At 37.7% G+C, this 13571-nt stretch overlaps 1 protein-coding gene across 1 annotated transcript in view; it reads right to left on the bottom strand.

The window, feature by feature from the left end:
* Positions 1-13571, bottom strand: part of LOC123875519 (dynein axonemal heavy chain 10) — a 77722-nt gene that overhangs the window by 1889 nt on the left and 62262 nt on the right. The window contains exons 67-89 of the mRNA XM_045921391.1: positions 13029-13226; positions 12505-12649; positions 11967-12184; positions 11534-11739; positions 10924-11442; positions 10648-10795; positions 10413-10548; positions 10189-10343; positions 9833-10051; positions 9560-9724; positions 9356-9464; positions 8982-9145; positions 8532-8627; positions 8102-8280; positions 7701-7860; positions 7224-7425; positions 6750-6892; positions 6228-6386; positions 5603-5774; positions 5024-5155; positions 3212-3371; positions 2230-2449; positions 119-298 (exon numbers count right to left, since the gene is read on the bottom strand). Of these exons, the coding sequence (XP_045777347.1) occupies positions 119-298; positions 2230-2449; positions 3212-3371; positions 5024-5155; positions 5603-5774; positions 6228-6386; positions 6750-6892; positions 7224-7425; positions 7701-7860; positions 8102-8280; positions 8532-8627; positions 8982-9145; positions 9356-9464; positions 9560-9724; positions 9833-10051; positions 10189-10343; positions 10413-10548; positions 10648-10795; positions 10924-11442; positions 11534-11739; positions 11967-12184; positions 12505-12649; positions 13029-13226 (4185 nt within the window). The remainder of the gene's footprint in view (positions 1-118; positions 299-2229; positions 2450-3211; positions 3372-5023; positions 5156-5602; positions 5775-6227; positions 6387-6749; positions 6893-7223; positions 7426-7700; positions 7861-8101; positions 8281-8531; positions 8628-8981; positions 9146-9355; positions 9465-9559; positions 9725-9832; positions 10052-10188; positions 10344-10412; positions 10549-10647; positions 10796-10923; positions 11443-11533; positions 11740-11966; positions 12185-12504; positions 12650-13028; positions 13227-13571) is intronic.

The following is a 13571-nucleotide window of genomic DNA, read 5'->3' as shown; positions in this document are numbered from 1 at the left end:
AGGGTATAATCTATCGCCATTCCAAATTGCGTGAAGGAGTAACAAACATTCATCCATACATACATACAAAATTTCGCGTTTATTATATTACTTATTAGGATGATTTTAATAGACTCACAGTAACAGGCCGCTCTTCGATATCATCAGGAGATGTGAACTTGGTGACTCGCGTGAACTGCGTGGAGCGATCTAACGGCCACGTGTACATTCGACAAGCCATCTGAATGTGTGCGATCAGGTACGACTCCGGGATGTGGAGTCCTGACAACCAGATCACTACCGGTTCTTCTATTGTTGCCTGCAATCATCAAATTCTCTAAATGATTTTTAGGGTTCCGTACCTCAAAAGGAAAAACGGAACCTTTATATGATCACTTTGTTGTCTGTCTGTCTGTCAAGAAATCTATAGGGTACCGTTGTCCTAGAATCATGAAAGGCAGGTAGGTAGGTCTTATAGCACAGATACAGGAATAAATCTGAAAACCGCGAATTTGAGGTTTACTTGTACATTCTAAAACAGATTTTTATTTATTTTTATCTATAATAGTTTTTGATTTATCGTGCAATATGGAAAAAAGACCCGAGTACGGAACCCTCAATGCGCGAGTCTGACTCGCACTTGGCCGGTTTTTTTAAAATACAAGATAGGCTTGCATTTTGTTTAATAAAGAGCTAGCATGAGGTCTAAGTTAGAGCTCACTTGCGTAGATGTCTATTCAATATGCCTTGAAGGAAGGTAGGTATTTAAGTTATAGGTAAGGGGCAGGAAACACGGGTGCTGGTAGAGCATTCTACAACTTAGTGGTTTGTATCAGAAACGTTGAGCAAAAAAGTTTTGTGCGAGTGGATTGGATGTCAACCATTTAAGTATGCCAATATTCACGGTTTCTCGCTGTTCTGTGGTAGAATGGTGAATCTAAAATATTCTCAAATACCATAACCAATATCAAAGAAGCGAAGAAGTATCTAGAATTTTAAAGAACTAAACTAGCAATCAGGCTGCCGATCATACTTCCAATCATTGGAATAGCAAAGAAATGTTGCCTACAGAAACCTCAAAAACAAAGTTACTACTTAGTCCCAGTCAAACTAGAAAAAAAATACCAAAATAAAGCTGGTAGTTTGAACAATGGAAGAACCTTAGTTTTATTATTAAGATATTTCGCCGTTTCCTGACGATCGCTATACGTTTCCTTCTATTTAATTTTATAGTATCTGTACGAAAGCTTGATGTGAATCGCCTTTGTCAGTCCCTTGCGTAAATCGATCGGGATAATCCGATTCTTCCCTATTCCCTGATGTACTTAGCTGAAACCGATCTTTCTTTTGAACTTAGTTTAAAACCAATTTGCCGTCTTTAATATATTTTGATGGCTTTTCGAGTGAAGAATTCCCTAAGTCATCGAGAATATTGATTACTTTACATTTACAATATATTTTTTGGTTAGGTTTGTTACAAATGTAGATAATGGTGATCAAGTAAACGATTTCTGTGTCAAATGTCAGAAACCAAGAAGCCTATACCAGATTCATTTTTATCACACATTAATTCAGATTCTATGGAAACTGCTTTGCTTCTGAGATTTGCTTCTGAAAATGTCGCTTCATAAAACGCGATCCTTCCTCTTGCGTAGTACTCTGGTCTCTTTCTATACTTTGCTGTTGGAATACCAACACAGAGCGGTTACGCACTCATCCGAGCCGAGTCCGTGAAAATACCTACAGAGATAAAAAACTCTGACCGAAATCGGATATTGATTACGCACTAATCCGATCTCTGACCCAAATCCAAGCTATTCAGTGGACATCTTTGACATATCTACGTCATATTCCGATTTGAATAAGAGGCACATCTGAGATATCCGAGAAATCAGATGACGGAAGTCGGATCTAGTGCAAGCTACCATACAAATAGTTCTATGACTACTTCGGAACGTATTTTCACGGATTGGGATCGGATGAGTGTGTAACGGGCTAAGTGTAGTTGCTAATTTACACTGTTTTTTTAAATTTATTAATTTAAAGACACAAAAAAATCCTCATAGAATATATCTTGCCAAACTGCATCGCTTACCGCCAGCGCTGACGGTAAGCGCGCGGAACATGGGCTTTGTAGTTTTTATAGTGTTACGCTGATTATATCAGCGCGAATAGGAGCCGCCCTGGCGGTAAGCTTGACTAAGTATGTAACCACTCTAAGCAGACAAAAAAAAAGGTCTTTCTATGTACCCAGTCAGTATACTGCTTGGTCCTCGCCATAAAGTGGTCAATCCATCCGCCGAGCCCTTTGCGCGTATCTGGAGCGAGGCTGCGCCACACATTCGGCAACTGTCCATTGAACAGGCTGTAGGAGACGTTGTCCAACACCGCGTCCATGCCAATCTCACCAGCCAACGCCTTGCGTAGTTGAGAGAGAGTCACCCGTAACTTGCTTATCAGACGGTTGAACCTGACAAAATATTTACAATTAAGGTGGCAGCGACGACGGACCTGCCCGCGAAATTCAAATTTAATTTGGTTTTTCGCGATTTGTGAACTAATACGACAACGTAGGCTTATGGCATTCTAATTCCGACAATGGTAGTATGATTCTTACAGGTTTATATAAAAATCTTTACTTGAGGGTCCAGTTTAAGAAATTAGTTCTAGTATCGACTATTCTCACAAATTAGTCGATACTAGAATTAATTTCTAATAATAAATTAATTAACCTGTAAGGATCATACTACCACTGTTGGAATTAGAATGCCATAAGCCTACGTTGTCGTATTAGTTCACAAATTGCGAAAAACCAAATTAAATTTGAGTTTCGCGGGCAGGCCGGTCTCATGCCCCTTAACGGATGCCCGCGATTTCGCGTGGATTTAGTTTTTAAAAAATCCCGTATAACTCTTTGATTTTCCGGGATAAAAAGTAGCGTATGCCCATCTCCAGATCTTTAACTATAACCATGCAAAAATCATGCCGATCCGTTTCTCCTAAAAAGTAGACTTTCAACACTTGGACAGTAAAAAAATAATCCTCACAGTTATCCTACAAAGCTGTGCGGGAACGCCAGCTTTATTGAGGTGTTCTAAGTGATATTTAATTGCTTAAAACGCACATAATTCCGAAAATATGGAGGTGCGTACCCCAGTCTCCTCGTATAAGCCTGGTCGACAATGCCTTGACCAGGAGATCACCTCATTTTTTGATAGATGAATGAAATTACCTCTCCAGCTCCTGCAGCAGAACAACAATGCTGGGAGTAATGTTCATCTCAAACTGCTTCCGTACGCGCCAGACCTCGTAAACCGGTGGAAGCTTTGACATGATGTCCACGGCGGTCATGTCTATGAATTCTTCTCTACTCATTGCACCACCGCCTTCACCTGAATTTATTTATTGATCCATTAAATACAGTGAAAGGCCGTAAGACGGTTAGCACCTTAATGACCATATTCGCGTGGCACATGCGTTAGGTGTGTCCATGTGTTTATAGAAAAAGTCATAAGTGAGACATGTTGTTGCAATAGTTTCACGTAATTGCTACTCAAATTCGGAGGCTGACCGTACATAATAGCTTTTATCAGTATTTTTCACACAAAAATGTTGATTCTACATTGCGCGTCATCATGATCAACCTATCGCTGGCCCACTACTGAGCATGGGTCTCTTCTCAGAATGAGTTGGGTTTAGGCCATACTATCAGACAACTTATAAGTTCACTTTACTACTTAACTGACAGTTAACCACGAGATATATCGGTAACGGCCAAAAATAATAATAATAAGCAATCTATCTTTAAGCTTACTAAGTTACTTTGTATCTGTCTAAAATCATATGGTTTTTCGACAAATAACAACGTTGCTGATGAGTAACATATCGACAGATTAGACAGATTATTATTAATTTCGCCCGTAAATCGATAGAATAGAATAGATTATTATTATTCAAATAAATGTGTTTTTGATTCCTCAATTTTTTTTATCACGGGTCTAAAATGATTGTAGAATTTGCTTTTAAATAGATATTTAGATCATTAACTCACCAACTTTTTCCACTGGTTGCATAAAAAAAATAACATGGTAAAAAGTGTAAATAAAGAAAGATTCTCGAAAATCCAAATAAAATGAAGCATATTTGTGGATAATAGATAATATTTTTTCAGTCAAACTACTCGAAAAAACTCACCGAATATACTCGCTAGTGGCATGAAATCAGGGCAGAAAAACAAATATTAGGTAGGTAGGTAGATATAATCAAGAAACGACATGAAAATAATGAAGCGCAGAGTTCCCCGATTCCAATTTGTTTAACGAAACCCTTGTAGCCCAATTAGTTTGGAACTGTTGTTCAACATTACAAACAACCGGGGGATTTGTTTCATACATATTTAGCTGGATTTTAACAGATTTCGAAAGAAAATGCAAGCCGATGATATTAAATACTAAAAATATATATACTATACTAAAAAGCTCACAAAGGATTATACTAAAGCTTCGAATAATTTGATGTATTATAATAATAGTCATTAAAATCTGATTGAGTGTCAGTTCAACACGAAGTTCAGAACACACCTAAGGTTCCATATTCAGTTGGCTTTAACGTATTTACTAATACTATAGGTCTACGCTAATACCATATACATATTTATTAAAAAATAGAGGATGCCCGCGGCTTCGCTCGCGTGGATTTCGGTTTTTTTTTAAATCCTGTAGGAACTCTTCGATTTTCCGGGATAAAAAGTAGCCTATGTCCTTCCCCGGGATGTACCCCAAGTCTGTACCAAACATTGAAATCGGTTCAGCGGTTGGGCCGTGAAAACAGACAGACACACTTTCGCATTTATAATATTAATAAGTGTGGATTTTTAAATCTCTGTGTTGCGGCGACAGGCTTCTATGTAAGTATATTAACTACTGAGCTTTTCAACTTTACAGCTGTTATATATGTAAGATATTTCCTAGGATTTTAAGCGAATGATGCTATTGACAGCCATCAAAACTGGATAAATAAAAAAAAGGTAAAGTTATTTATATACTTGTTTGAGGCTGTAACTCGATGAGGTGTCCCCACATTTCTCGCACGGCCTGGCTGAAGTATCCAATCTCTGCATTTGGGTGCAGTCCAAACACCTCGGGCGTATTCGCCAATGGCAATATATCGATGAAATCTAAACAACAACAAAACAGAATAAAAAATTGTGGAAAACATTGTGATTGGAACTAATAGCGGTTTATTTAATTGGTTAGCTCCAATGATGGTGATTTGATTTGGTTTGACTGTAATTTTGCCCTCTTTATAATAATTGCCTGATAAGCCTGGTAAGGTAGAATTTTCCTAGCATGTAAATTAATTTATAATCTTCAATATGTAAACGTCAAACGATATAAATAAATGAAATTAACGTTTAATGTGATGATCAGTCAAGTAACTCAGGTTGCCTAAAACGTTAAAGTTTAAACGTTCAGTGCCAAAAACGTAAAAATAGTGTTTGAAGATAGCGGAAAACTTTTGCAGTTGGAGTGATAGTATGGCACTTGAAAATCCTATACATTTCATCTCAATTTGTTTAATCGTTAGCAAATTTCTAATCGTTAGCTTTATCATTTCTCCTTACCAATATATTCTTCACGTTCGCCATCTGGTGGCATTACGTAATCAAATGTGGAGTCTTTGTAGAAATGGAAAGGCTGGAACTTATCAAACAGGAACTCTCCCAAATATTCGTCCATGTAAGTTTTGACAACTCTTCTGTCGAAATCGTCGATCACTCGACCGCCATACATTACCTTTAGAAAATTTCAATCACACTTTATTTTTTTATACTCTTTCAATCATATTTTTTTATACTACATGCACTTCTTTATTAACAAAGAAATTAAAAAACTCCGGATAAGCAAAGCTCATGCAATTGTACTTCAAAAAGTGAAGCCAAATTCGTACGCTTGTGTGTGTGAGACACACGCGTAGCCTAGGTATATAGAACAAATATATTAGCGTGGAGTTTGCGCAAGTTTAGACACCTTCGAGCATGATTTAAAAAATGGCGGCCCGTTACCAAGATTGCCTTAAAATAAACTTCCAACCGCGAAAGCGACTTCAGCTGGTCTTGGCTTTGAGAGGGTAGGAAAGTCTCAAATATGTCACGACACCCTATAAGAAAGATTTCTTGTAGCCTTGGAAGTTATGTTGATGTCGCTAGTGTTTGTTTAAACGCCCTCTAATAAACTAGCAATACTAACTTCACCAAACAAATACTTGAGCGTGGCCCACGGCACAGGACCTTTAGCTGTGTAGCACCTGTCGAGGTAGCACTGCAGTATCTGCATGCATACGACAAAGTCGGACTCGCTAAAGTCGTACGATATGTTCCAGCCAATCTTGTCGTATTTGCGTCGTTCCTGATGAATTAAGAAAAAGTCGGGTTTTATTCGAAATTTAGTTAGTTTTTGCAGCTATTTTGGCAGTTGGAAGTAGATAAGAAATTTTTCACATTACTCTCAAGAAGGGTGTAGTTCTTTGTGGCAGAGCCTGGCGTGCCAGTGAGGTTTCAAAGGCGATTCATCTGTATGTGCCCAAATGGCAATAAATAAGGAATGCTCTGGTGCATCAAGTGTGATCAATGGTAGCGGACTTAAGAAGGTAGAAACTCATACACCAGTGGAAGAACAGGTGTTTTCCACTGGCTGTATATTATGGTACTAAAGTAAGTAGTTTACATCTGCTCATGCTGTTTTAAATCCATTTCGTATCGTATCGTATACCTGCACAACAGCGTGAAAAAATGCTAAGACGTAGACCAATTTCTTAAATTGCGGATGTTTGCATTCGTCCAGTGCATGTGCACGCATCTTGAAATAAGTATTGCGTAGGTTTAATTTCAATCCGTTTGGCGGTTCTGTGACCACTGGAAAATAAAAAGTTCTTTAATTTTTAAATTTATTATTAGCGCTTGGCTACAATCAGATCTGCCGGGCATTCAGAATACTCGATTCGGTAAGTTATCGTTCGATAAGTTGTTTTTTTGAATTGAAAAATACATCTTATCGAACGATAAATTATCGAATCGAGTGTTCTAAATCGCCCAGCTGGTGGCATTGTAGTTGATTTGCAAGAACAACCTTGTATAGTATGACAACCATTAGGCAACAAAATAGTTAACAATCTTGGTGATTATAATATGCTACGTCTGCAGGCTATTTCTAATACAAAATCTCGTAAACCAATTCAGTCCATACCCTTGAGAGATCTCTGAAGTATGCCAATTGGAAAAGTGGGAGTAGGGTCCGTAGTCAGCCAAAGGCGGTATTCGGGATGAGGTTTTTCCATCATCTCAAGCTGTTTCTCCAATTCACGCAAAAACGACACAAGCAGGTGACAGTTTTGCAAGATTAACCATTGCCCGTGAGAAATCGCGCCTTCTAGTAAAGCAAGAGCAGCCTAGAATAGAAATAAAGAAGAAATTATTAGGAAATGGAATTAATATAATATAAGAAATTGTTGCTTAGTTTCAGACGTATTACATTTTTCGGGTTTCAGAAAGTATTTTTTTTATCACGATGGAACTTTGTAGTTACGAGTACATTGCTTTGGCGATGAAACTAGTTTTTAACTGGTTGTTGAGAACTACCAGATACTAAAAGTCTTTCTAGGTGAGAATATCATTGTGTTATAACTTTTTTCTTTATTCAAAATTAGAAACAATATAAGGATACCCCTTCTTGTCCTTGACCAAGGGATAGGTATTTAAATTTCCCGCCACAAAAACCGTATTTGTCTCCCAACTTCATCAGATCAGAAGTGGGATCAGACCCAGGACTTAGAATGAAAACCACAGGTGTGTAAGGCGTGGTTTGTTCGTATATCATGTCGAGGCTGCAAAACAAAATGATTAAATACGTTAATGTAGTTGCACTAAATAATTATTCTAAGGCAACTTTACACAAAGCAGTAGATAGGTTAGAAAGGAGAAATTCCAGAACAGAAGAAGAGATTTTACTAACACGTCTACAGAAAATGCTGTCAAGCAATGGATTTTCAAGGACTTCATCGGTATTTTCTTGGTCAGACGAGAACTTCATTTAGAACTTCATATGACGAACAAAGACATACATACCTGATGACAGGTGGTGTTATGTACTCCTCCCCCATTGTTACGGTGATATAATCTGTCAATGCTCGGTAAATGCGGTCCACACGGAAACATCGGAGCAGCATCAGATTTTCGAAAGGGGTCAATTTTTCTCGATATCCGTTTGGAATCTCGGAGGCTTCGGGACTGTCGCTGTCAAACCACTGCAAAAAATATAAACGTATTATGTGCTGTTCAGATAATGTCAATTTTACTAAAGATCTTTTTTTTTAGAAAAAATACTAACTAGATTGCGCAGAAGATATGAAAAGAGAGTTAAATTTTCAATAGTGACGTAAAATACGTTCGAAAATTCTTTGTGATATTATCCTGGTAGTAATTCAAGTTCTACTCAAGTATTATAAACCTGAATATTTTTTAATTTGGTTTGCGGTTTGGTATAAAAATTATTTACCTCCTGCCAAGCATCCAGATTTCTACTGATATCTTCGACTAAATTGGCGAAACTCTCAGGAAAATCTGCACTAAGTTTGACAATGTCTTGCCAACCCTGCCAAAATAGAACACAATCTACAAAACTTCTACAAAAACGCTTTTGTCAACACTATTGTATTGTTGGAAAATGAAATTACTGACGTCATTAATTTCTTATATTGACAGGAATAGTTTATTTTTGTCAATATTTTGTCTTGGAATTGCTGGTCATTTTCTGTATTCTTTGATGAAATGAAAGAGCCAACTTCTTCATCACCGTATGATGGCCATGTTGAACTCTATTGGTAATAAAGGTGGATCTAATTCAAGCACTAGCTATGTGCTGCTATCGCACATTATTATCATACCTATAAACGCTAAAGCACAAAATAATTGTCCATGCAGACTCATTAAGGTAGCAGTTCTATACCTGTGCGGGTAACCATGGAGCAGGGCATGCCCTCGCCGCTTTCTCCAAAGAGATGTTTCCCTTAATGAAGAAGTCCAGCTGCATTTGTGTTACGTTTCCTTCGCTTTGCTCCAGCTTTATGTCCATTTGGAACGAGAACAGCAACTTGTGCCTCTCAAAAATGCCTGAGTTTAAAAAAACATGATTAGATATTTCAAAAATACAGAACTTGCTAATCTGTTGTATTTATGCCAGGTCGTATTTTTTCAAACGCTTCATTTTAGCTAAGCCACCTCGCTCCACGCATTACCAACCTGCACACTTTTTCTAGTTCGTGGTGCCGTCAAAATTGATTCACTTTCTTGGAACATCAGTTATAATAATGGCAGAGTTACCTGTGCATCCGTAATCATAGACATTTTTTGTTAACATGTCAATTATATTCTTCAATCGTTTTGTCAGTATTACATTTGGCATCGCCTTGCGCAAAGAAAACGAGAACACCTGTGAAGCAAAAAAAAAATCTTGAAAGTACCTGATCCATATACAAAATCAATAATTATGTACATAATTTTAAAGTAAAGTAACAAATGATTTACGTCTAGATATGAAGACAGCGAATACTGATACATCGTGTTGACGCTAGCCATGTCTGATAGAACAAAAAATAGAATGGAGCCTCGTTTAGCGACCGGCCGGTACCCATCTCGAAGTATCTCAATGTCTTTCGTAGTCGCTTCTGCTAGTTCAAGTTTTTCCATAACCTGGGAATAAAAACTTTATGATATTTTTCGCATTTTAAAACATACGTAATCGGACTTAGATATTGGCTTAAGCTAAAAGATTGATAAGACTGATGCTGAATGACTTACTTCAGCTGCCTTAGATTTTGTGTTCTCCAACGTATCAACGAGTTCTACGTTATCCAGCATATTGCCCGTAGATGTTGCTAATTCTCTCAGCAAGGAGTCTTCTAATCCTGAGAGGAGACTCTTGTTAGCACTTGTCTCTATGATGAGACTCTCTCGTTGTTCTTCTAGATCTGATCGTTCCGCGCGTACCACAACGCTCAACAGCTGGTCTTCTAAGCCCTGAAGAAGATAACTTATGACATAATCTAAGACAGTGAGACCAATATACGTTCTTGCATAAAAACTCTCACGTTCTGTTCGGATTTCTGATGTTCTATTTTTTATGTTGGATTTGGTAGCTGGAAATCTTTAATTACCTGTACTGTCACAGTATAGTTTATGACAACAGCTTTAGCATAGGCAGCTGGGTTAAACTGTGGGTTGGCGAGTTTTGTAGTAAGGTACATTCGAAAGTGTGGATCGTAGTCTACCTCATTACTGCCCAGCATCACAAACGTCCGACCGCTTTCCACTGAAATATAAGAATGTTTTAGATGCATATAGTAGAAATATTTATATTTAGCTAGAAATCCTTTGATACCTTTAATATTTTTCTCCAAAACGTTATCCACAACTGGATCAATGTACTCATTAACATCTTGAAACAAAACCGGCATTCCATATTTAATCGCCATTTCTAAATGTCGCAGAAATTGCGGATCGTTGAATGAAAGTACCTAGTAAAATATGAAATAATGATAACTTATAACTTTAAGCGGTAAAAATCCGACTGTGATTCAGTAGGTCTCTCTTTAAAGAGAGGTGTTTCTTAGTACCTTGAGGTTGTTTTTAGCTTCCTTCTTTTTAATCCAATTGAGGGCTTGTGTTTGCGGGTCGATGCAAAGCGGAAATCGTGATGCCCTTACTGTGAGAATTCCGTTCTGTACGGATAGCTCATCTGGTGGCAATCCCTCCGAATTCCAGCTAAAGCAAACATGACAGGCATATTTTAAAAACAACTTTTACGACATTTTTAACAACACTTTTGTGTTTAAAAACTTTATATTTTGTCTAGTAAGTAGTAACGAAATTGAAACTGAGATCTTACGTACCCACTAATTTCAACTTCATTAGTCAAATTTTTTTCAACAGTATACGGTGTAGTAAGAGGGATTCCCTTTTCTAGAACATCTCCCATCCAATCCTCATACAACATCGTTTGTCGGAATGAAAACGAGAATGGACCAGTGTAGCTCAAGAACGATGCTGACAACAAGCAATTTCCAATCAGACGGGACTGTTCAACGTATAACGCGGCCAAATCTATTGTCCAGCGTTTCTGTTCACTTGACAAACCAGACATGAGTTTGTCAGCTGCTACCAATCTTCGCATCATAATATCTGTCTCTTCTTGCAACTCCTGTCTTCTTAACATGGCAGTTTCATATCTATTATTAAGCCCATCTAAAGTTCGTTGTAAGCGATCGATCTCTCGGTTAAGGGAAGCCAAATAGTTGACTGCTTCGGTGTACTCTTTTTCTAGAGCCTCTACCTTGTCCTTTTTGGGTTTTACTTCTTTGTATACTGCACAGTAGCCTAGCACAGCAGTAACGAATTTCAACAGACCGTAACTACAACAAATATAATATATATTTTTTAAACTGTAACTGTAAAATAGAGTTAAACTTTATTATTGAATATAATTTAGAAAGCATTATTCACCCAGCTTTACTAATCTGCTGCATTGTTTCAAGTTTCTTGCTTTTTTTCATATGTGCCTTCACTGCCTTTACTTGTGCTTGTGTGATGAGGTCGCAATTCATTTCTTGCAAGTTTCTCAAAAAGTTTGGATCCGCCATCATTCCCTTAGCGCCTTTCCAACTGACATCTTTTATGCCTCGAATTATTACAACGCATTCGCAAACAACCTACACATTTAATGTTAATAGCTTTACCATAATTTTTAGTACAAATGTTACAAATCTCTATGAATAAATCTCAAATCAAATACAAAGCATCGCATGGTCAAAATATTGTGATCAGTATCAGAACTGCTACAGCATTTTTGCTTAACACTATTATGATAAGTGATAATATCTTTTCCTAGGACATTACCTACTAGGCTAATGTACTCGACCACTTGCTTGACACCTACCTGCACAGCCTCAGGTGGGGTCGCAAAAGATCTAATTTCTGTAATGTCGTTCTTATCTAAGTCCGATAGAGCTAGTCTGGCAGCTTCGAGTGCTGGTAGTGCTGCAGATAGAGCCTCTTCAGCTTCCGACTTTTCCTCAGCTATAACTTTACTTTGTTCTGTTATTTCTACACTTTTGATTGCTGCGACATTCTGCTTAGCAACTGCTGCTTCCGTGGCTAAAATAATTTAACAAGAATAATATGATCAAATAGTATTATCACACTTCCCACTAATATTATAAAGGAGAAAGTTTGTATGTGTGTGTGTGTGTGTGTGTATGTTTGTTACTCCTTCACGCAAAAACTACTGGACGGATTGGGCTGAAATTTAGAATGGAGATAGATTATACCCTGGATTAGCACATAGGCTACTTTTTATCCCGGAAAATCAAAGAGTTCCCACGGGAATTCTAAAAACCGAAATCCACGCGGGCGAAGCCGCGGGCACTTTCTAGTTATTGATATTGCTTTGATCTTATCTCTCTTTATTTGAATACCTGTTGAAATCTCTTTGAGTAAAATTTCGCATTCCTTGGTTTGTTCTGCAACAATAACTTTTTGAACAGCTAACTTAGCATTTAGATCTTCTAATTGAACATTGGCTTCTTCAATCTTTGCTAGTCCACCAATCAAACGCTCGCACTAAAAAATAAGAATAATATTAGCTACTCATTCTGTAGACCGTACTTCGACTTCTCTCAGACTTTATTTAGAATCAGTACGAGACACAATAATGACAGAGATGTTACATAGGGTGAAAGCCAAATAGCATTATGCCAGAGACAAAGTCCTGTTTCAAAGCTCGTCACTAAAGCTGAGATTTCTAGAACGCACTTTGACTGCGAAGACTTCACTCAGACTTAAAACAGATGTTTGTCTCGGTTATAAATCGGCCTCGTTTCAACTGTGTCTTCAGTGTAAGCTAAGTCAAAGTAGGCTCTATAGATCTTAGAATGAGAGTCTGAATAAAGTCAAAGAATGCTCTAAAAATCTCAGCTTAGCCTTGGATAGTTTCACTTACCTGGGCTACAATAAAAGCGTCCTTTTCGTTCAGCAATGAGATGTAGTTAGTAAGGAAGTCCATATAGTGCTTGGGTGTAACGTAGTTGTTGCGGCGCAGGCGCAGAAGGAAATCGGCGGAGTAGTGCGCTACCGACATGTGAACATGCACCACATGCTCTACTATGATCGAACGGAACTCTTCAGGGATTTTTTGTACCTGTCAAATTTATTTACTAACATAGTGAAGCCAGTAGATTTGGCATTCCGGTAGAAACTGTGCTGTAGAGAAATCAAGACTGTAGTCAGTTGCAGCGAATGCAGTCAAGGGCTAACTTGTATCTTAATAAAAGTTGAAAGGAGAAAAAAGAAACTTTCTTTTTCTTTCATAATAAAAATGTAAATTTTTATAGTTTTCAGTTGTTTGTTTTGTGTTAATGATCTCTAAATGCTACCTCGTGTCCGTGATTTCTGAAAACCCTCATTACGCAATCATAAAAGGTAAAACTACGTGTGTGCCTGCGAATTTTTGAAGACTTCGCTTGAAGGTTCGCATTAGTGGATA

Source organism: Maniola jurtina, chromosome 20 (genome assembly GCF_905333055.1).
Source record: "Maniola jurtina chromosome 20, ilManJurt1.1, whole genome shotgun sequence".
Lineage (NCBI taxonomy): Eukaryota > Metazoa > Arthropoda > Insecta > Lepidoptera > Nymphalidae > Maniola > Maniola jurtina.
This window is presented reverse-complemented; position numbering and strand designations above follow the sequence as displayed.